We start from the raw sequence: 20,801 nt of genomic DNA, 5'->3' as shown, positions 1-20,801 counted from the left end.
GCCAAAGTACTCTGAGTATGTGAAAGTACTATGAAAATGTTCATCTGTAGCTATAGATAAACGAAATAGGTTTCCTCAGACTGTAAAGGCCAGCCTGTGCAGGGAAGCTAAATTCTAGCCTTGAATGCTAGAGGGGGACATAGCCTTCCTTTTCCTGGGTCAGGGGCATCCAAGGCTGCCCAACTGCTCATTTCTTGCTTGGGGCATCTTCACCAGCAAAACTGTCCTGCTGGTGCAGAGCATCTTTCAGGGCCTGGACAGAGGAGGAATGGTGGGGACTGACCCCTCCTCTTCCTGAACCTTCCCGAGAAGAGGAGGACAGTATAGATTTAGAACAGTGGTTTGCAGAAGCGCATAGTTCAGAGGCTGCAGTGGGGAGAAGCTGGGAAATATTGGGAGAGGAACAGCAGGAAGAAGAAGCAGACCAGGGGAGAGACAGCTGACAGACTCAGTGTCTTCAGAAAGCATGCCAGACCCCCTCCCCCCGCAAGGACCCAACATGCATTGAGAGTAGTGGAACAGAAAGCTCAGGGGCAGAAAGCACAGATCAACCGGCACAGGGATGACGTAGAATAGGAGAGACAGAGGGGTGGGGCTTTACTCCGAGCAACACCATTACTGCAATATAGAGACACTTTCCAAAGCCTCTCTCTGTGTTTACTGAATAAAGGACTTGGTAAGAACTCTTCTAGAGGGACGCGGGTGGCGCTGTGGGTTAAACCACAGAGCCTAGGACTTGCCGATCAGAAGGTCGGTGATTCGAATCCCCGCGACAGGGTGAGCTCCTGTTGCTCAGTCCCTGCTCCTGCCAACATAGCAGGTCGAAAGCACGTCAAAGTGCAAGTAGATAAGTAGGTACCACTCCGGCGGGAAGGTAAACAGCGTTTCTGTGCGCTCCTCTGGTTTGCCAGAAGCGGCTTCGTCATGCTGGCCACATGACCTGGAAGCTGTATGCCGGCTCCCTCGGCCAATAAAGCGAGATGAGCACCGCAACCCCAGAGTCGGCCACAACTGGACCTAATGGTCAGGGGTCCCTTTACCCTTTAAGAACTCTTCTTGTTGTCTACTCCTTGGCTGCCCACCGTGGGAGGGATCAGATTCCCTTGAAGCCTGACAGCATCCCACTGGTGCGTCTGCCATGATGGCAAGGTTTCTGTTCTCCTGCCAGATTGCCCCGCAGTTGCCATGCCTTTGATACCTGATCGTGTCCTGAATGTCACATCAAGTCAATGCCTCTCTGCGGTTCTCTTCCATAAACGCTGGTTTCACAGCAGCATTTCCCCCTTCTTTCAGGATGAGGAAAAGAGCCTACGATATCGCCGTGGAACTCATCAGGAAGCCGCTGCCCTTCCGACTACCCCCACCCCCTGAGAGGGGTGCTGCTACTTGAGCTAGAGAAACTGAGACCAAACCTTGCACTTGCCCTCCTGGAAGTTGCAGCAACGAGCCCTCCAGATCGAACCGTTTGTAACTTTTGCCGCCTGGCTGGCAGCCACACTGGCATCCCTGCAGGGCCCTGGTGTGCTCCTTGATCCTCTTGCACCACGCCAGAAGGTGACCCGCTGGACGGAACTGTAGACCTCCCAGCACAAACTGAAGGATGCTGCCAAGCAGATGTTGATCACAGTTACCTGCCCAAGTGTGGGGATGGAGCCGGCCACTCTGGCGCCCGGGTGCATTCAGGGTTCCTTGGCTGGACCGCTGCCTTTCTCCTCCAGCTTTCCCCTACTTGAAACAGCCCTGAAGTAGGCCGGAGAGTGGGGAAGGGGAGGAGAGGGCAGCATTTTACTTACACTACACTCCATTTTTAGGAAGGGGCCAGGGAAAAGACGTTGCAGATTCCTCCTGCATTGGCCTAGTACCACAAGGGACCGGTTTCGAATCCTGCCCGTCCCCAGGCAGTGCCCTTTTAGGCCAACCAGCTTAGGGAGGCATCTTGCACAGTGACCTGACAAAAGGAGGCTCTCTCCGATGCTGAGCGTTCCTAGTCAAAGCATTAACAGTTATGGAAGAACCACCGCCGTGAGTAGGGTACAGAAACATACCTTGTTCCTATGTTGACTTAACTTAATCCTGCTTTGAGCTGAGCCCTGACACTCCTTGGCATTTATGTTCCTAGCCTGCCTGAGGTTTCAGGCTGTGGCCACACAGACTGTTCTTTATTTTATATTTAAAAAGGGGGGAAAAAAGAAATGAATGAAAAACCCACTTTTTCTTTGCTTCGGATTTACAGGGAAGAAATACAGAGCTTATGTTTGGCGGGGAGGGGGGTGTTTATCATGCACTGTATTTATTTATTCCCTTTCCCCTTGGGATGCAAAAGTGCTGCCCGTGTGGTTCTCTGGCAGACCCTCATCCAGGCCTTGGCCAGACCCAGGCCTGCTCATCTGCATTCAAACCATACATATCCTGGGACCATAAAGTATTACAAGAAAGTTGCCCCCAAGATTGAGGGGCAAGTTGCCCCCAAGATTGAGGGGGCCTAGTGTGAATGGCTCCCCTAGATTTGGCATGCCTGCAAGGAAAACTCTGTGGGGGGTGGAGGGGGGAAGCACAGCGATTATCGCCTTCAAAGCCACCCTTCGAAGATCATGCAAAAGCATTCTGCAAAAAAGGAGCTTTCAAGGTAGGCAGCTGACAGGGAGGGCAATAGAAAGGGCAATTGATTTCTTATGCTGCTGACATCATCATCATCATTATTAGAATTAGAATTTATCTACCACCCTATACCTGAGGGTCTCAGGGTGGTTCACAGAATAAAATCAAGATATAAAACCACAAAATACCTAATAAAAACAACAACCCAAACCACATTTTTAAAGGGCGTAGGATGTAAATTGGATCAACCAAAGGCCTGCTTAAAAAGGAACGTTTTTGCCTGGTGCCTAAAGTTGTCTAATGAAGGCGCCAGGCGAACATTCCACAGATGGGGAGCCACTGCAGAGAAGGCCCTGTTGTCGTGTTGCCGACCTCTCAAGGAGGAGGCACACGAAGGAGGGCCTCGGAAGATGATCTCGGAGTCCGGGTAGGTTCATAAGGAAAGAGGCGGTCCTTGAGATATTGCAGTCCTGAGCTGCTTAGAAATGCATACTAGAAAAGCAATACCAGTGGGCAGTGGATATAAAGATCAGGCTGCCAGGTGGCAGGAATAGAGCCTGAAAAGGTTGGATGTCGAAGTTTGGCTCCAGCCTCTGGGATTCTGTGCTTGGATGGCACTTTGTGTATGTATTCCTGTGTGTGACTGATTGTCAGCAGTGCAGCCAGCTGGGAGGAAAGGGGGACAGGACACAGGGCTGGAGAAGTGATAAGAGGCACACGGCCACCGGGGCAGCTGGCTGTTTCCGCCACCTCTTCTGATTCTGGGCTTGACTTCTTGGCATCGGGCAAAAACCAGGCTGCTGATTAGACAGAGGCAGCTTCCTGTGCAGGCCCAAGACAGGGTGTGCAATGTGCTTTTCCTGCCCATCTTGTGCACCCAGGATCTTCCCTTCCGGCCTGGCACTCAAATAAACACTTAGCAGCCTCTCCCCCTATTGCTGACCCCCAACCTCTAGTGCAGGGGGTGGGTATCTAACATTTGTCTTTCCAGATGTCCCTGAACTACCATTTCCATTGTCCCTGACCATTGACCATGCAGGCCTGGGCTCCTGGGGTGGAAACGAGGGGGCTCATATGAGCCACCCCTACCCAGGAAGCAACATGGACTGATTTTTAAAAAATCCATTCATGTTGGATGTGTGCTGTATTGACGCAGATGAGTGACCCAGGTGAGTCTGTGGTTTCTCGGGGTGGCAGGTGAGATCTTCCTGCACCTTGCCTCCTCTCCTTGGCACATCTTTTTTGTCGATATCCTACAGGGCTCATCTGGGTGTTTCACAGGGCAGGTGCCACTACTGAGAAGGCCCTCTGCCTGGTTCCCTGTAACCTCACTTCTTGCAGTGAGAGAACTGCCAGAAGGCCCTCAGTGCTGGAGGCGCTCCTTCAGGTATACTGGGCCGAGGCCATTTAGGGCATGGGTAGGCAAACTAAGGCTCAGGGGCTGGGAATCAGCGTGTTTTTATATTTGTAGAATGTGTTCTTTTATTTAAACTGCATCTCTGGGTTATTTGTGGGGCATAGGAATTCGTTCTTTTTTCTTTTTTTCAAAATATAGTCAGGCCCCCCACAAGGTCTGAGGGACAGTGGACCGGCCCCCTGCTGAAAAAGTTTTCTGACCCCTGGTTTAGGGCTTTAAAGGTCAGCACAAACACTTTGTCCAATGTGATCAGCACAGCAGCAAATTGATAGGCAAACGTTTAATCCAAAGAAAACTGTTTTGCTGCCTGAGTGTGTTCCTCTTTGCCAGAAGGTTAAAAACATAACAAGACTTGACCGCCGAACTAATCCTCTGCCCGGACCTCTACAGCAGCTGGCACTGCATGGCTTCCAACTGGGAAAGGATGGTTGTCAACCCATAAAAGAGATTGCCTAGAACTATTGTATGCACCTGGGCATTTAATTGTTTACATTTCTATCCTAAGCTGCACTTAAAAATGGCAATGAATATCGTAAAATGGTAATGCACTCAGCTGCCATATATATCTCACAAAGGCAGAAATCTGTGCAGATTGCTGCTGTTATGCAGGTAGGATTCATCCACACGCCAGCAATTTCAGGTTTGGCATTCTTGTGCAATGAACCTGGTGCTGCTGCTGGAAAAGAACAACAACAGACTTCTACCGGTAAGAAAAGTGACTGGAAAATGCATTGGTCTAACAGTTGCTTGACACAATGTCTTTTAACCAAACCGGAAATAATTTCAATAAGCATCTGACATTGTGAACCCTTCCTGCAAACTTTGTGCAAGCAAATCAGTATGAACGCTCAAGAAACGCGTTGTCCGGAAGACGCCTAACAGTTCCAGTCCCAGCTTAAAAGCAAGCCCGTGTTCAAGATGGTTTAACAGTTTCAGAGAAAGCCTTTAGCTTTAAATTTCACGGAAAACATCCACCCTCATCCAGAGAGCCTTGTTTGCAGCAGTGAACTGCAAGGCTGCTGCATGCAAATATATCCCTTGCAAACAGAGATAGTGCCATAGGATGGAGTCATTTGGGAGGAAGGAAGCAGATTCACTCAGGGTTGAATGCAGATTAGGCAGGCCCATGAATAAACTGGGCTGATGTGAAGAAATGGACTTTTGCTGTGTGAGCTAAAACCATTCTGTGAAATGCTGATATGTGGTTATTGGCTGGTTGATAATACATTACCAAAAGTGTTCGTTTGGTTTTTTTGTTCTTTGCGTACATACACACACAACACCAAAAAAATAGGAAATTTTTAATTAAATTTGAAGCTCTGTCTGGGTTTCCTCTCTCAAGATCTCAGCTTTCGCCCATCAGATGGTGGCAGCCAGCATTTGCCCACCAAACAGCCACTGTCTAGTTTAGGGCACCATGGGAGAAGTCTCATTGGTTGCACTTTGCAGTGAGGACCTGAGAGCCATCCTTTGAATGCATCATTTCCTTCCTGGAAGCCAGCCATGGTCTTTGTGGCATCCTCCTGCTCCTTGCCTTTTGGCCCCGCAGTTCTCTGTTTATCAGCCTGCAAGCATCCTCTGTTGCGCTTTCCGAGGAGCCTTCTGCTGTGATGGCATCGTGGAAGGGACTCTACAGAAATGTTGACCTTGAGCTAGAAGACCCAAAGGCCCCTGAGCAGAGGAGCCAATCAGGTATGTGGCACAGAGTGAGGTACATTAGGTTAGCCATATTTATTTGTATGCTGTTGGTGGATTTTGGTCATTGTCTTGTTGGGCTGTGTATATGATAAAGGGGAGCCATACCGGGATGAAGGTGTCTTCTATTTGTCCCCATGTCAGTTTCAGTTAGGGACGCAGGTGGCGCTGTGGGTTAAAGCCTCAGCGCCTAGGACTTGCCGATCGAAAGGTCGGCGGTTCGAATCCCTGCGGCGGGGTGCGCTCCCGCTGCTCGGTCCCAGCGCCTGCCAACCTAGCAGTTCGAAAGCACCTCCGGGTGCAAGTAGATAAATAGGGACCGCTTACCAGCGGGAAGGTAAACGGCGTTTCCGTGTGCGGCTCTGGCTCGCCAGAGCAGCGATGTCACGCTGGCCACGTGACCCGGAAGTGTCTCCGGACAGCGCTGGCCCCTGGCCTCTTAAGTGAGATGGGCGCACAACCCCAGAGTCTGTCAAGACTGGCCCGTACGGGCAGGGGTACCTTTACCTTTACCTTTACAGTTTCAGTTTATTGGGTAATTTCTCTAGTAGGGCTGTTTCCCATACTATTTGGTACCATTGGTCCATGCTTACTCCTGACAGGTCTCTCCAGTGTCTGGTTATGATGCTTCTGGCTGCTGAAAGTAGGTGGGTTATGAGTTCTTTGTGGTGTAAATGGGCATTGCTGTCTTGGAGGATGTTTAGTAAGGCCAATTCTGGGGTAATTTCCACCCTACTCACACATGAAAACAAAGACCACCACAGCCAACCACAAATGAATAACCGCACCCTAGGCCAACCCTGACCTCTCTCACCACCAAAGGAACACAAGTGAACAGCAAAGAACCCGCAGAAGCAACGCTGACACCAAACCCTAAAGTAAAATAGAAACATCGCCGCCACCCCCATCTCCCCCCCACCTCTTTCCCCCTTTTCTTTCTAATGTCGCAACAAATGAAACTGATTTGTAAAAATGTTACATGGGGGGGGGAATACGAGAGAGAGAGGCATTGCACACACTTTTGTAAATCAAGAATATCTTTAATAAATAAACAGAATGAGGCGCATAGGAAAAGGGTCCATTGCTGAGGATTATTAGGAGATGGCAAGGGTCCTGGTGGAGCAATGCCAGAGTTGGTGATCTTACTCCTGCCTCCATTCCTAGCTCCCTACAGGATGCAGCTTCAACAAAGGCTGTTGTGTTTTTATCTCTCTCCCCACCCACCCACCCATCCCTTATTGTGCCCACTTATTTTCTCCAAACGGCACACAACTTCTGTAGGCATGGCAGACCCCTGATAATGGTCTAGTCCTAAAGCAGAGCTTTCCAAACTTTTTCATATCGGTGACACACTTTCTGGACATGCACCGTTTCATGACACGGGACCGTATTTTTCTGTGTATAAGATGAGGTTATTTTATTTAAAAATTATGCTAAAAATTTGGGGGGTCGTCTTATACATGGATAGTGGAGAGGTGAGACTGGCGTTTGGTGGCTGCCGGTAACAGGAGATTGTAAGCGGCGTTTTTGTGGGTGATTGGTGGGTGTGGCAAAGTCCACTGGCTATTGACTGCTGCAGCAAATGGGCGGGGTGATTGGCACTTGCTTTTGTTAGGGGGGTCTGATGATTGGTGGTTTCGTTGATGTGGTTGTGGCGGTCCTGTGGGTGAGTAATATTCCGCAAACCCTCCCCCCAAAAAAGCTCAACAACTCTGGGCACTCTCCCCCCATTTTCTCAGTTTGGAGTCCCACAAAAGAGGGGACGTCTTATACACGGGGGTGTGTTATACACAGGAAAATATGGCAATTCAGTTTTGTTGGCAAACAAGAGGTTAATTTAACCCCTTTCCAGCCCTGGGAGGATCGCAGGGAGCATTCGCACGACACACCTACACTAGCGACACACAGTTTGGAAAGCTTTGCCTCAAAAGGTTTATGGCTCCAGTTGGATTCAAAAATGTTTCTTTGTCCATGAAAGCCAACAACCACTCTTGCCCAATGGGTTAGGTTTTGGGATTCGGGTATCAATAGGCATCGTCTGCTTCCACACCAAAAGCAAAATGCTCCCAGGTTTCCAGGTTTCCAGAGAAGCCCAAAGCCTTGAAGGAGTTGGACAGGCAGCTGAAGCACAGCTGGCAAAACACGGAACCCACACTCCATTTTCCATGGCAGAGAAGTCTCTTGACTGCTCTAGGTAAAGGTAAAGGTACCCCTGCCCGTACGGGCCAGTCTTGACAGACTCTAGGGTTGTGCGCCCATCTCACTTAAGAGGCCGAGGGCCAGCGCTGTCCGGAGACACTTCCGGGTCACGTGGCCAGCGTGACAAAGCTGCATCTGGCGAGTCAGCGCAGCACACGGAAACGCCGTTTACCTTCCTGCCAGTAAGCAGTCCCTATTTATCTACTTGCACCCGGAGGTCCTTTCGAACTGCTAGGTTGGCAGGCGCTGGGACCGAGCAACGGGAGCGCACCCCGCTGCAGGGATTCGAACCGCCGACCTTTCGATCGGCAAGTCCTAGGCGCTGAGGTTTTACCCACAGCGCCACCTGCGTCCCTCTTGACTGCTCTACATTTGAATAAAATAAAAAAATTCCTTCCAGTAGCACCTTAAAGACCAACTAAGTTAGTTCTTGGTATGAGCTTTCGTGTGCATGCACACTTCTTCAGATACACTGAGAAGGTGAAAAATGGAGATTGAAGTGAAACCAGTAGGAGAACAAAATAAAAAAAAATTTCTTCCAGTAGCACCTTAAAGACCAACTAGGTTAGTACTTGGTATGAGCTTTCGTGTGCATGCACACTTCTTCAGATACACCTTTCACCTTTCAGATACACCTTTTTTTTATTTTGTTTTGACTATGGCAGACCAACACGGCTACCTATTTGTAACTGGAGCAGTAGGAGAACACTTCAATCTCCCAGGACATTCTATACAAGATCTCAAAGTAGCTGTTCTATTACAAAGGAATTTCAGAAATAGACTGGAAAGAGAAGCTGCTGAATTGCAACTTATTACCAAACTTAAAACCATGGAGAGACCTGGTCTGAACAAAGACATTGGATTCTTATCTCATTATACATGACAAAGCCATTTTTCACCTTCTCACCCCTTGCTTTTTCCTGTAAGACCTATTGCAGTCGTTAAGAGTCGTCAACGGGCTCATCACAGCTATCTGCCAATCACCCAATCCCACCACCCTTCTGAGTAATACCCCTCCCCACCTTCTCACTATATAGAAGGGTCTGGTGACTTCTGTTTCAGTGTATCTGAAGAAGTGTGCATGCACACGAAAGCTCATACCAAGAACTAACTTAGTTGGTCTTTAAGGTGCTACTGGAAGGAATTTTTTTTATTTTGTTTTGACTATGGCAGACCAACACGGCTACCTATCTGTAACTACATTTGAATGACACTGTTTGGCTGAAATAGCTGCAAAGCAGACACAGGGAGTGAGAGGGGTTTTAACTTAACGTGTAGCAAAAGCACAAAAAATTAAACGGATTAAACAATTCACGGTTTTTGCTTGGTTTGCATAATTTGCCCCCCCCCCATGGAATTTCAGCTTCCCTCTTCACACAAATGTTAGGTTAACTTGATGCAGAGTGCTTTTTTCAGTTAGTTAGTTTTTTGTACAGACCACGATAAAGTTCACTGTCAGACCCTCCAAACGTCCCTATTTTCCATGGACAGTTCCGGATTTACAGAATCTGCCCCGGTTTCTCATTTGATCCTGGAATGTCCCACTTTTCCTTAGGACATCCGTATTTTCATTGGTGAACTGAGTTATCTCTGACCCCAGAGCCATCTGAAGGCAGCCCTGTACAGGGAAGGGTTTTTTAATGTTTTATTATTATTTTTTATATGTTGGGAGCCGCCCAGAGTGGCTGGGGCAACCCAGTCAGATGGGTGGGGTATAAATAGTAAAATTATTATTATTATTATTAAGGAATAGGGTGTCCCATTTTTCATTGGAGAAATGTTGGAGGGTATCTTATTGAGGTTACAGGGACCACACTTACAGATGCATTTCCTTGTCCTTTTCCTTATCATGAAAAGACTGGTTCTGGCAGGGAGGTGAGTTTGTCAAGCACACCACCCACGATACGTGCACAACCTGGCTTGGCCAGATGACACCCCAAAATAGTGACAGTCTGGAAATGCCCTAACTTGGCTCCTGCTTTCCTCCATGCAGGCACCAAGGAGTACCCTGAGGAAGAGAGTGTCTATGAGCCCTTTGATGCTGTGGCCAGTTTGGAGGGCAAGCAAGCAGGACAGGTGGCTGCGCCATGGAGCCCAGGTATGTTTGGTCTGAGCTTCAGTGGGATCCTGGGGGGGGGGGCGGGTCTGGAGTTCACCCACAAGTCACCGTGTATTGCCCTGGGGCTGTTCTTTAGGCAGTGGACCATGGGGGGAAAGTCCCATTGGCAGTGAAGAATATTGGAGCCTCGTCACTAAGAAGGCCATGCAAAGGACCTCCATCTTTATTCCAGCCTGGGGAAGAAAAGATAAGAAAATAGAGAGTAGGAAATGGGAAGCCGCCTATATTGTGCAAGGCAGTGACGGCCAAACTTGGCCCTCCAGCTGTTTTGGGACAACAATTCCCATCATCCCTGACCACTGGTCCTGTTAGCTAGGGATGATGGGAGTTGTAGTCCCAAAACAGCTGGAGGGCCAAGTTTGTTTACAAAGCTATTGTACTACTAACCTTACTGTATGCTTGTGAAACATGGACCACTTGTAAAAGCCATTTCCAGCTCCTCGAAAGATTCCATCAACAGTGTCTCTGAAATATTTTACACGTACTTGGGAAGACAGGCAAACTAATGCCAGCGTACTGGAAGAAGCAAAGATTACCAGTGTCAAAGCAATGATTCTTCAACATCAACTTGGTTGGACTGGTCATGTTTTGCAGATGCCTGATTATTGTCTTCCAAAGCAACTACTCTATTCTGAACTTAAAAATGGAAAGCGTAATGCTGGTGGTCAACAAAAGAGGTTGAAAGACTCTCTCGAGGCAAATCTTTAAAAATGTAGTATAAACCCCGACAACTGGGAAACACTGGCCTGCAAGCGCTCCAATTGGAGAACAGCCTTTACCAAAGGTGTCATGGCCTTTGAAGACACTTGAACTCAGGACGGAAGGGACAAACGTGCTAAGAGGAAGGCATGCTTGGCAAACCCTCACTGTGATCAACTCCTGCCCGGGAACCTATGTGGAAGGTTGTTGTGGATCCAGAATTGGCCTTCACAGTCACTTACGGACTCACTGTTAAAACCTTGTTTATGGAAGACAATCTTACTCGGCTATGAGTGATGATGATGATGATGATGAAGAAGAAAGAATTATGTGATACCACAGGGATTGGTGCGGCAGGTGAGGGGAAGGTGGTGGCAGAGCGGAGGTGGAGAACAGGCAGAATGACTCTCTCTCTCCCTCCCTCTCTCTCTCTCTCCACCCCCACCCCTTTTTCTCAGCTGGGAAGCCATCTTGGACACGCAAAGTGGTTTTAGTAGCTGTTGCGGCTCTGCTGGCTACCTCGGTGTTCCTGAACGTGCTGCTGCTTGCGGTGGGAATTATGCGCTGTAAGTGATCTGCTGGGTCTCTAAAGGCTGCTGGGGTGCCAGGTAGGGGTTTGCCAGACTGATATACTTTTTTCCTGTATCATTCAGAAGACATGCATGGTCTCTGGATGTCTGCCTGGATTCTCAGCTGGGGAAAAGGCATAGTTTAGTGGTCGGGCGCATGCTTTGCATGTCATAGGTTCCTCCCAGGTTTCGCCCCTCACACCACCTCCATGTGGGGCTGACAAAGACCCCTGCCTGAAACCCCAAAAGGTTGCTGGCAGCTGGTGTAGACAATACCAAGGTAGGCTGTCAGTGGTCTAGGCCAGTGGTTCCCAACCTTTTTTTTGGCCATGCCCCACCTAAGCATCTCTAAAATCCTGATGCCCCCACCACTGTGACATATAATTCTTATTATTCAAAAAGTGAACTCCTATTCATGGGAGGAAGCCGAAAAGGCCATTAACTTGGTCTAAACAAGCTTCCAAATTGCCCCCCTTAAAAATCAAATTGCCCTCCTGTGGGGCATGTGGGAACCATGGGTCTAAGCTCGGTATACAGCAGGTTCCTCTGCTCCCCAAGGTGGAGCTTCATTCAAAGTGCATTATAGTCAATTGTACAACATTGAAGTGCATTGAAGCAGTGTGTGTGAGAGAGAGAGTGAGGAAGAGTTTAGGGAGAGTTAACTCTATGCAACGATTTTCCTGGCATACACTGATTTTAAAAAAATCAGCAACCAAGAAAGGGGGCACTAAAATGGTACAAAAAGTGATGGTTGACACTTTCAGATGTTAATTCCATATGGTCACAAGGTCAATGAGGCTTGGTGAGTACCACGCTCCCTTTTCAAGCCAGTGGTAGGATATCACTTTTAGGTAACGATGCTAAGACTGTGACACATGCACCCCGGGGCCTTCAAAGTTTCTTTTTTCACCAGTTGCTACTGTGAAGGTAGCCTCTGGGACTGATCCTTCAGCCAGCCTGTAATGATGATGATGATGATGATGATGATGATGATGATAGTAGTAATAATAATAATATTAATTAATTAATTAATTAATTAATTAATTAATTAATTAATTAATACCCCACCCATCTGGCTGTGTTTCATCACCCACTCTGGGCAGCTCCCAAGAGAATACAGTGGTACCTCTGGTTACGTACTTAATTCATTCTGGAGGTCCATTCTTAACCTGAAACCATTCTTAACCTGAGGTACCACTTTAGCATATGGGGCCTCCCGCTGCTGCCACTACGCCGCTGCCACACAATTTCTGTTCTCATCCTGAGGTAAAATTCTTAACCCGAGGTACTACTTCCAGGTTAGCGGAGGTGTAACCCGAAGTGTTTGTAACCCGAGGTGTTTGTAACCCGAGTACCACTGTATTAAAAACACAATAAAACACCAAACATTAAAAACTTCCCTAAACAGGGCTGCCTTCAGATGCCTTCTAAAAGTCAGATAGTTGTTTATTTCCTTGACATCTGATGGGAGGGCGTTCCACAGGGCAGGTGCCACTACCGAGAAGGCCCTCTGCCTGGTTCCCTGTAATCTCACTTTTCGCAGTGAGGGGACCGCCAGAAGGCCCTCGGTGCTGGACCTCAGGGGGTTGAGATACTCCTTCAGGTATACTGGGCCAAGGCCGTTTAGGGCTTTAAAGGTCAGCACCAACTTCTTCTTGTTGGCTCCCTGCACAGATTCTAAGATGTCTGCTGCTTTGGAGCAAGCGCGTGCTGAGAACAGGAAGCTCCAAGAGGCAGGTGAGTGTCTATGGGAGTTGTGGTGGACCTTGTGGAGGAGCTCAAGACCCCCTGGCTCTGCCCTCACTGCCCCAAGGCTGGAAGGTGGTGCTCAGCTCCACATTTCAGGCTAGGAGCATGAGTGGAGGTTTTCTGGAGAGCAGAATAAAAGTTCTGTCTTGGTACTTCTGGAAAGCTCTGCAGAACAGTGATGCGCTTGGCTGTGAAATATCTTTTACTTCTCGTTTGAAAATGATATACCTGCTGACAGCCAGCCTAGGTGGCTGACTGGAACCAGAGCCAGCCCACCCATGAGGCAGGGTGAAGCAGCTGCCTCAGGCGGCAGAAGTGGTGATGCAGGCAGGCCGGCAGAAGGCACCTTGGGTGGCAAAATGGGCTGGGCTGCTCCTGACTGGAACCAACAGGGGACCACTAATAAACAAGAGGGGAAAAGATGGGCTTGCTGAGGAGAATCCAGAAGTATGCAGATGTTTAAAGTGTCAAAATGGGTGGGAAATTAAAGACTCCAGGGAGGACCAAATAATTCTGTAAAGAATTATCTCTGCAATTCTCAGGTGCAGCGGGGAAGTCTATCCCATCATGAATGCTGAAGTAAGAGTCATCCGTCAGCCCAGTCAGCTTCTGGAAAGGGAAGGGTGCCATTTTGTCATTTGCCTCAGTCGGCAAAATGTTTTGGGCCAGCCCTATTTACCCCAATCACAAATCATTGTGTTTCTCAATTAAATGACCAGTTGTCTCAGTTAATATTAAACAGAAATTAGTCTCTTCAGTCCAACAGAGCTGCTTTTTACTGTCTCTGTCAGAAGCTCCATGTTCCAAAAACGCCTCTCGGGGTTGTTCCGTGTTTCTAGATGTTAGCAGGACTTTTCCTTCCGCCTGCTGGTGAGAGCTTCAGATCTCATGAGCTCCTTCAAACCAAACTATAATGACCTCCAGCTCAGTTTTGGAGCAGTTCAAACACCCCGACAGCTTGACCAGATTATCCATAGATGTATCTGGGACTGCTTTATTCAAATTCTAGACTAGATGCTCAGATGGAACATGGACAAGAGTCTAAGCTCTATTATGAAAGTAGGTTTCTATTCCACATAGTTGCAGTGAAGATAATAGTACTCACTAAATATTGTTTTAGTGGCAAGCACGTGGCTATTTTGCCAGAACCAAACACCTCTAGAGTAGTTGACAAGGAACTGTACGTTTCCTTACAGCCTCCCCATCTATCTCATCCTTCTCACTCTGCAGATCTATTGTTCTTTCGAAGGACTCCGTGCTTACATTCATTTTCCCCAGCTGGGAGTAGGGGAAAGAGGAAGCTCCCTTTGCAAAGCCACCTTGCACATTCCCTAGTCACTGGGGACCATTTGCCTGCAAAAGAGAGAATATCCCAACAGGGCATGTCATTTTAGGGGGTGAAACTTAATTTTTGCAATTTTTGTCAGCGAGGGGATGTTAAAAACATATTTTTGGGTGTGAGGAAATCAAATCTGCTATAATTTTTGTGACTGGACAACATTTAGCTTACCAAGTCTACATCTGAATAAGAAGCAAAATAACTGCTTTGAGAAAACCAAATAATTTAAATTTTTACCTTCTGAAAGTGTCAGGTAATATAAAATATGTATAACATATAAATCAAACTAATATAAATATATAACGTAACTGCAAGTACTTGGCAATCATTTTTAATGATTTTTATGCGATTTTACACACATTTTATTAACCAAGCAGAACTAAGTTATATCAGTTTAACCAAAATATCTTTTAGATTCCTGAGTCATTTTACAATTTTTTATCACCCCTCATTTTTTGGAATTGGAAAGTTGACAAATTTGAAATGCCCTGCTTCCCCGGGCTAGGATAGGATAATTTCCAGCAGTCCTATAAAAAATGGAGCGACCAGCTCAGCAAAACCCACTCCTACAATCACAGAATCACAGGTATGGTAAGGACCCCAAGACATCATCCAGTCCCAAGCCCTAACTCAGAATATTGCTAAGGAATATAGCAACATCTGAGCTGGCAATTAGTCCCAAACTTATTAGTTAGGTGCAAGATTAATAGCACAAAATCTCCAAGAATCATAGACTGGGTTTGAATGTTCTGGAAGATAGCTTCCCACAAAATTAGCACATTTTGTCATGCCCTCCTCAAACCAGTACATAGACGGGGAAAGGGGCTTCCTTCATTTTGGTTTTTGGACCACATTTCGAAGATAAAATTAAGCCCCGTATTTTTTTCTCATCATTACTCTCTGCCTACTAAAAATATTATAAAATATTGTCAGGGCCAGTCATTATTTTTGTCAAAATGTCTGTATTGTGTATTGGCCTTGCCGTACTTAAAAAACATATGTTTAATGTTAATTTAAAATGGCCATATTGAAATTGAAATGTTGGGTGAATTCTGAACATTTGCAGATGCTGTTCTAAATAGTCTTCACTGGCTACAGGGTTGCGGGTGGCGCTGTGGTCTAAACAACTGAGTCTCTTGGGCCTGCCAATCAGAAGGTCGGCAGTTCGAATCCCCACAAACGGTTTGAGCTCCCATTGCTGTCCCAGCTTCTGCCAACCTAGCAGTTCGAAAGCACGCCAGTGCAAGTAGATAAATAGGTACTGCTGTGGCGGGAAAGTAAACGGCTTTTCCATGTGCTCTGGCTTCCGTCAATGTGTCCTGTTGTGCCAGAAGTGGTTTAGTCCTGCTGGCCACATGACCTGGAAAGCTGTTTGTGGACAAACGCCTGCTCCCTTGGCCTGAAAGCGAGATGAGCGCCGCAATCCCATAGTTGCCTTGGACTGGACTCAACCATCCGGGGGTCCTTTTTACCTTTACCTTTTTACTGGCTATCAATGCCTAGCCTGGACTGTTGCTTTTTCTTGCACTTGATATGCAGTGGACGCTTGGGTTGCGAACATGATCCGTGCGGGATGCATGTTCGCAACCCGCGTCTGCGCATGCGCGGGTTGTGACTCGGCGCTTCTGCGCATGTGCAAAGCTTGATTTAGCGCTTCTGTGTATGCACGACCGCCGAAACCGGAAGGAACCTGTTCCGGTACTTCCAGGTTTCGGCGGTCCGCAACCCAAAAAACTCAACCTGAAGCGGCTGTAACCTGAGGTATGACTGTACTTTACTGTCTCAGTCCTGTTCTCTGGTAAGAAGCTGCAGAGACCTGACTCCATTTGTTCTCTCGTTCTCAGTCCCTTTCCTCCTCTTGTCCATTCACTCCCTGCCTGCCTCTGGCTGCCATTGTTCCTCCATGCTAACTCTGTTCCCCTTGCCAGTCCCCAGCTCCTTCTTGCTGTACAATGAGAACCGCAGCCATTGTGTGACGAGGAAGGAGCCCAACTCTCTCACACAAGCGCCCTGTGACCCTAGGAATTGGCTGCAGCATTTTCGGTGGTTCTCCAGAGGCGTCCTCCTTCACGTGGATTCACTGCTCTGCGTGGCAGCACCCAAGGCCAAAAGAAGGGAGACCGTCCATCTGGAACCCTGCAATGGGACGAACCCGCTCCAGCGGTGGGAATGCCGTGATCACGATCTGCTGGCCCTGGAGGGCAAGGATCTGTATTTCAACTACGGCAACAGTCTTGACCGGGTGGTGATGCTGTTTGACGGCAACGGGCCCTGGAGTCGCTGGCTTACCTACGGCACCCACCAAAACATCTGCAGCAGTGAGTCCTGGCAGAGTACCTCTCCCTTTCAGAGCCCAAGGCGGACGGCATGCCCTCCAGCATTTCTCCAATGAAAGTAGGTGGTGATTAAACCACAGAGCCTAGGACTTGCCGATCAGAAGGTCGGCGGTTCAAATCCCCGCGACGGGGTGAGCTCCCGTTGCTTGGTCCCTGCTCCTGCCAACCTAGCAGTTTGAAAGCACGACAAAATGCAAGTAGATAAATAGGTACTGCTCCGGCAGAAAGGTAAAAGACGTTTCTGTGCGCTGCTCTGGTTCGCCAGAAGTGGCTTAGTCATGCTGGCCACATGACCCGGAAGCTGTACGCCGGCTCCCTCGGCCAATAAAGCGAGATGAGCGCCGCAACCCCAGAGTCGGCCACGACTGGACCTAATGTTAGGGGTCCCTTTACCTTTTTATTCCATAATAATAATAACCCTTCTAACTGGGTTGCCCCAGTCACTCTGGGTGGCTTTCAACATATATAAAAGCACAATAAAACATGAAACATGGGAAAAAAACCTTCCGAATACAGGGCTGCCTTCAGATGTCTTCTGAAGGCCATGTAGTTACTTATCTCCTTGGCTCGGCGGTCGCATAACTCCATACCCTCCAATATTTCTCCAATGAAAATTGGGACATCCGAAGGGAAAGTGGGACATTCCAGGATTGAATCAGAAACTGGAACAGCTTCTGTAAATCCGGGACCGTCCCTGGAAAATAGGCACACTGGGAGGGTCTGAGGTGGGGATGAAAGCCCGTGCCAAAGGGCACATTGTCAAAGGCGAAGAGAACAATTTGGCTATGGAATGCTAAGAACTGACACCTAAATGTGCTGTTTGTGTCCTTCCTGTCCCGAGACATGTACCCCGGCTTGTGTACTGCAACCATTTCTGTCTGCAGGCACTCTGGCTCTCAAAAAGCTCAGCAAAGAAGGATGCTAAAACTCATCAGCATCTGTTTTGGGGTTGGCACGGCTCAGATAAACAGCTGCCCTGGACACAGAATTGACCTGCACCTCCATGGACAGCTATGAGTCCAAAAGGACTCCCAGGCTGCGCACCTGGTCCTTTAGGGGCACAGTTACCCCATTCAGGACCAGAGAGTTCCCCACACCTCCCTGCCCCCTGTCCCAAAACAGTACTTCTATCTTTTCAGGATTCAATCTCAATCTGTTAGCCGCCATCCGTCCTCCAACCACCTCCAGACACTCACACAGGACATTCACCACCTTCACTGGTTCTGATTTAAAAGAGAGGTAGAACTGGGTCTGTGTTATGAATGTGTTATAAACATGCACCACCAGATGGCGCTGTAGAGCACAAAACTTTTCTATGCAATTTTACATAGTATTTCCCCCCTTTATTATAACAATTTAATTTATGACTTGTTTTTTCCCCTGTGTGTAGATCCACCCTTGGTTTCCCTGACTTCTGCCCCACCAGTCCAAAGGGCCCTAAGCACCACTGGGCATGGAGGGCACCCTGTAGCATGAGAGGGAAGAAAGGTAGGCAACCTAGTCAAACCAAGTTTTTCTTCTTCCCAGCTTCCCAGTGCCGGATTTACCGGTACATATAAGTTAAACAAGCTATAGCTTAGGGCCCCACTCTATTGGGGCCCAAAAAAAATTTAAAGGAAAAAAACTGGACGTACATTTCCAAAATATAAGATAAGAAACAAATAAATAAAACCTATATACAGCAACAGTGTTTTGTGCTGTGTAGGCTCCTATGATGCAAGTAATGGGCCCCGCTCGCTAGCCTGCTCCCTAAAATATCAGTGGTTTGCTCATTTCTATATATAGGGTGCCTACATTCTGCTACAGTGGTGCCTCGCAAGACGAAAAGAATCCGTTCTGCGATTCTGTTCGTCTAGCAGTTTTTTCATCTTGCGAAGCAAGCCTCTTGACGGCTTAGCGGATTAGCGCTATTAGCGGCTTTTAGCCGCTTATCAGCTTAGCGGATAAGCAGATAAGCGGCTTAGCGGCTTAGAAAAAGGAGGGGGGAGGAAAAAAAAGTCGGAAAAACTCGCAAGACATTTTGTCTTGCAAAGCAAGCCCATAGGGAAATTCGTTTTGCGAAGCGCCTCCAAAACGGAAAACTATTTCGTCTAGCGGGTTTTTTGTCTTGCGAGGCATTCGTCTTGCGGGGCACCACTGTATTTATAATATAGTTTGCATCATATATTTACACCTATTATTAGTTCATGTTATAGTAAGTTTCTAGAGACTAGATTATGAGTCTTTGTAAACTGTGTTTCTAAAGGAACTTTTGTTATTGCCAAAATCATTTTAAGTTAGAGCTTAATCATTATTTCACTATTAATATAAAAAGGTAAAGGTAAAGGTACCCCTGCCCGTACGGGCCAGTCTTGACAGACTCTGGGGTTGTGTGCCCATCTCACTTAAGAGGCCAGGGGCCAGCGCTGTCCGGAGACACTTCCGGGTCACGTGGCCAGCGTGACATCACTGCTCTGGCCAGAGCCGCACACGGAAACGCCGTTTACCTTCCCGCTGGTAAGCGGTCCCTATTTATCTACTTGCACCCGGAGGTGCTTTCGAACTGCTAGGTTGGCAGGCGCTGGGACCGAGCAGCGGGAGCGCACCCCGCCGCAGGGATTCGAACTGCCGACCTTTCGATCGGCAAGCCCTAGGCGCTGAGGCTTTAACCCACAGCGCCACCTGCGTCCCACTTCACTATTAATATACTTCTTCTTAACTGTATTTTACTATTAATATATTTCTTAATTGTATTTCAGTTCAACAATTACCTACTTTGATAAAATACATATTTTGTTATGTGCAAATGGCTTTAGATACCTATTAGCTCCCTAAATGACCATATAGCATATATTCAAGACAAAAAACAGCGACCATTTGTTGTTGACAAACGGCAGCTGGACATATAAAGGGTCCCATTAACTTCAGTAGCTTAGGGCCTCATCAAACCTAAATCCAGCCCTGGTCCTGCTACCAAGTGGATATTTCTGGCTCCTCAAGCAAACAGTCCTGTAACGTTTGGGACTTTAAGTGGCCTGGTGTACTCCCTACACGGGCAGAGTGATATAGTGCTTGGTCATGGGCAGAAAAACGAGTTCTCAGGCTATTCCCCCCCCCCAAAAAAAAACCACAATGATTTCACTTGGTTAAACTATTTGACTTGTTGCTTTACTGAAACCTTAATAGTTTTGAGGAATCGTTGGGGTATCTGGTATGTGATGCTGTTTTGCTTGGGTTTTTGTAGCTCTTGGCAACAAAACGAGTCCAGTCATGGAGATATGAAGAATTGTGGCCTGATGGGAAACATCTGGATCTGTGACAGCTTCTGTTTGGTGAGGTGCAGTCGCCAACATTGCCATCCTGCCCTCAGCTTTTTCGGCACCACCAAAATCACTTCCCGGCTCACTTCCATCTCCTGAATGAGGGGTGCTAAAAATTTGTAACATGACTTGGGAATTTAAAATTTATTTGGGTAAAATTAGTATCTTTTATTGTGCGTAAAATTGCACAGAAATCTTTAAAAACGATTGCCCAGTACTTGCAATTGAATTAATATTATTTCTATCTATTATATATTGTTTTTATTGTTTCTTCTTATTTAGCATTACAGGACACTTTCAGAAGGTAAATTCTTTGGTTTTCCAAAACAGTTTATGTGCTTCTTCACCAGCTGTAGACTTTACCAAGCTAAATGTTGTCCAGTCGCAAAAATAAGATGATTGGAATTCCTCACACCCAAGAACATATTTTTAGGATTCCTCAATGAAGAAATCTGCTAAAATTAAATTTCACTCCCCCCCCCTAAAATGACACACCCTATTCTCTCAGTCAAAATGGAATGCAAAGAAAATGAAAGTTTTCAGGCAAAACAAGTTCTGAAGAAGTCTGGGAAATGAATGTGAACTTGCTTATTTTACTGAAACACGCTCAGTGTGCTGTTATTGTCTTGTTTGTTCTTCTTCTACAATCTGCACATAGCACAGCTTTATTTTATTGGTATGAAGCTTCAGAAATTTCTGAATCTAGGGATTTGTAAAATGTTTCATTTTGCTTATTTGCATGTCACCATCATCTGTGGGAATTGTGCTTTAGGACAGATCCT

The 20,801-nt window shown here is 47.2% G+C and overlaps 2 protein-coding genes across 6 annotated transcripts in view; both read left to right on the top strand.

Moving 5' to 3' along the window:
- The window catches only part of PNPLA6 (patatin like domain 6, lysophospholipase), an 89,287-nt gene extending 84,031 nt beyond the window's left edge, over window positions 1–5,256 (top strand). For all 3 annotated transcript variants that reach the window (XM_079959145.1, XM_079959143.1, XM_079959144.1), the window contains one exon: window positions 1,294–5,256. In XM_079959145.1, coding sequence (XP_079815271.1) covers window positions 1,294–1,371 — 78 coding nt within the window. In that variant the 3' untranslated portion in view covers window positions 1,372–5,256. The remainder of the gene's footprint in view (window positions 1–1,293) is intronic.
- A 123-nt stretch (window positions 5,257–5,379) lies between these two features.
- Window positions 5,380–20,272, top strand: LOC307206463 (uncharacterized protein). Of its 3 annotated transcripts, XM_079959763.1 has the most exons (7): window positions 5,380–5,707; window positions 9,903–10,007; window positions 11,186–11,293; window positions 12,971–13,033; window positions 16,313–16,702; window positions 18,111–18,208; window positions 19,944–20,272. In XM_079959763.1, exons 1-6 carry the CDS (start codon window positions 5,626–5,628, stop codon window positions 18,194–18,196), a joined length of 834 nt encoding a protein of 277 aa, XP_079815889.1. In that variant the 5' UTR covers window positions 5,380–5,625; the 3' UTR covers window positions 18,197–18,208; window positions 19,944–20,272. The 3 variants fall into 3 exon arrangements, with proteins under 3 accessions (XP_079815889.1, XP_079815891.1, XP_079815890.1); XM_079959765.1 differs by lacking the exon at window positions 12,971–13,033; XM_079959764.1 differs by lacking the exon at window positions 18,111–18,208.
- Window positions 20,273–20,801: the final 529 nt, after the last annotated feature.

This window comes from Podarcis cretensis, assembly GCF_951804945.1.
Source record: "Podarcis cretensis genome assembly, chromosome: 17".
NCBI classification, from domain to species: Eukaryota; Metazoa; Chordata; class Lepidosauria; order Squamata; family Lacertidae; genus Podarcis; species Podarcis cretensis.
This window is presented reverse-complemented; position numbering and strand designations above follow the sequence as displayed.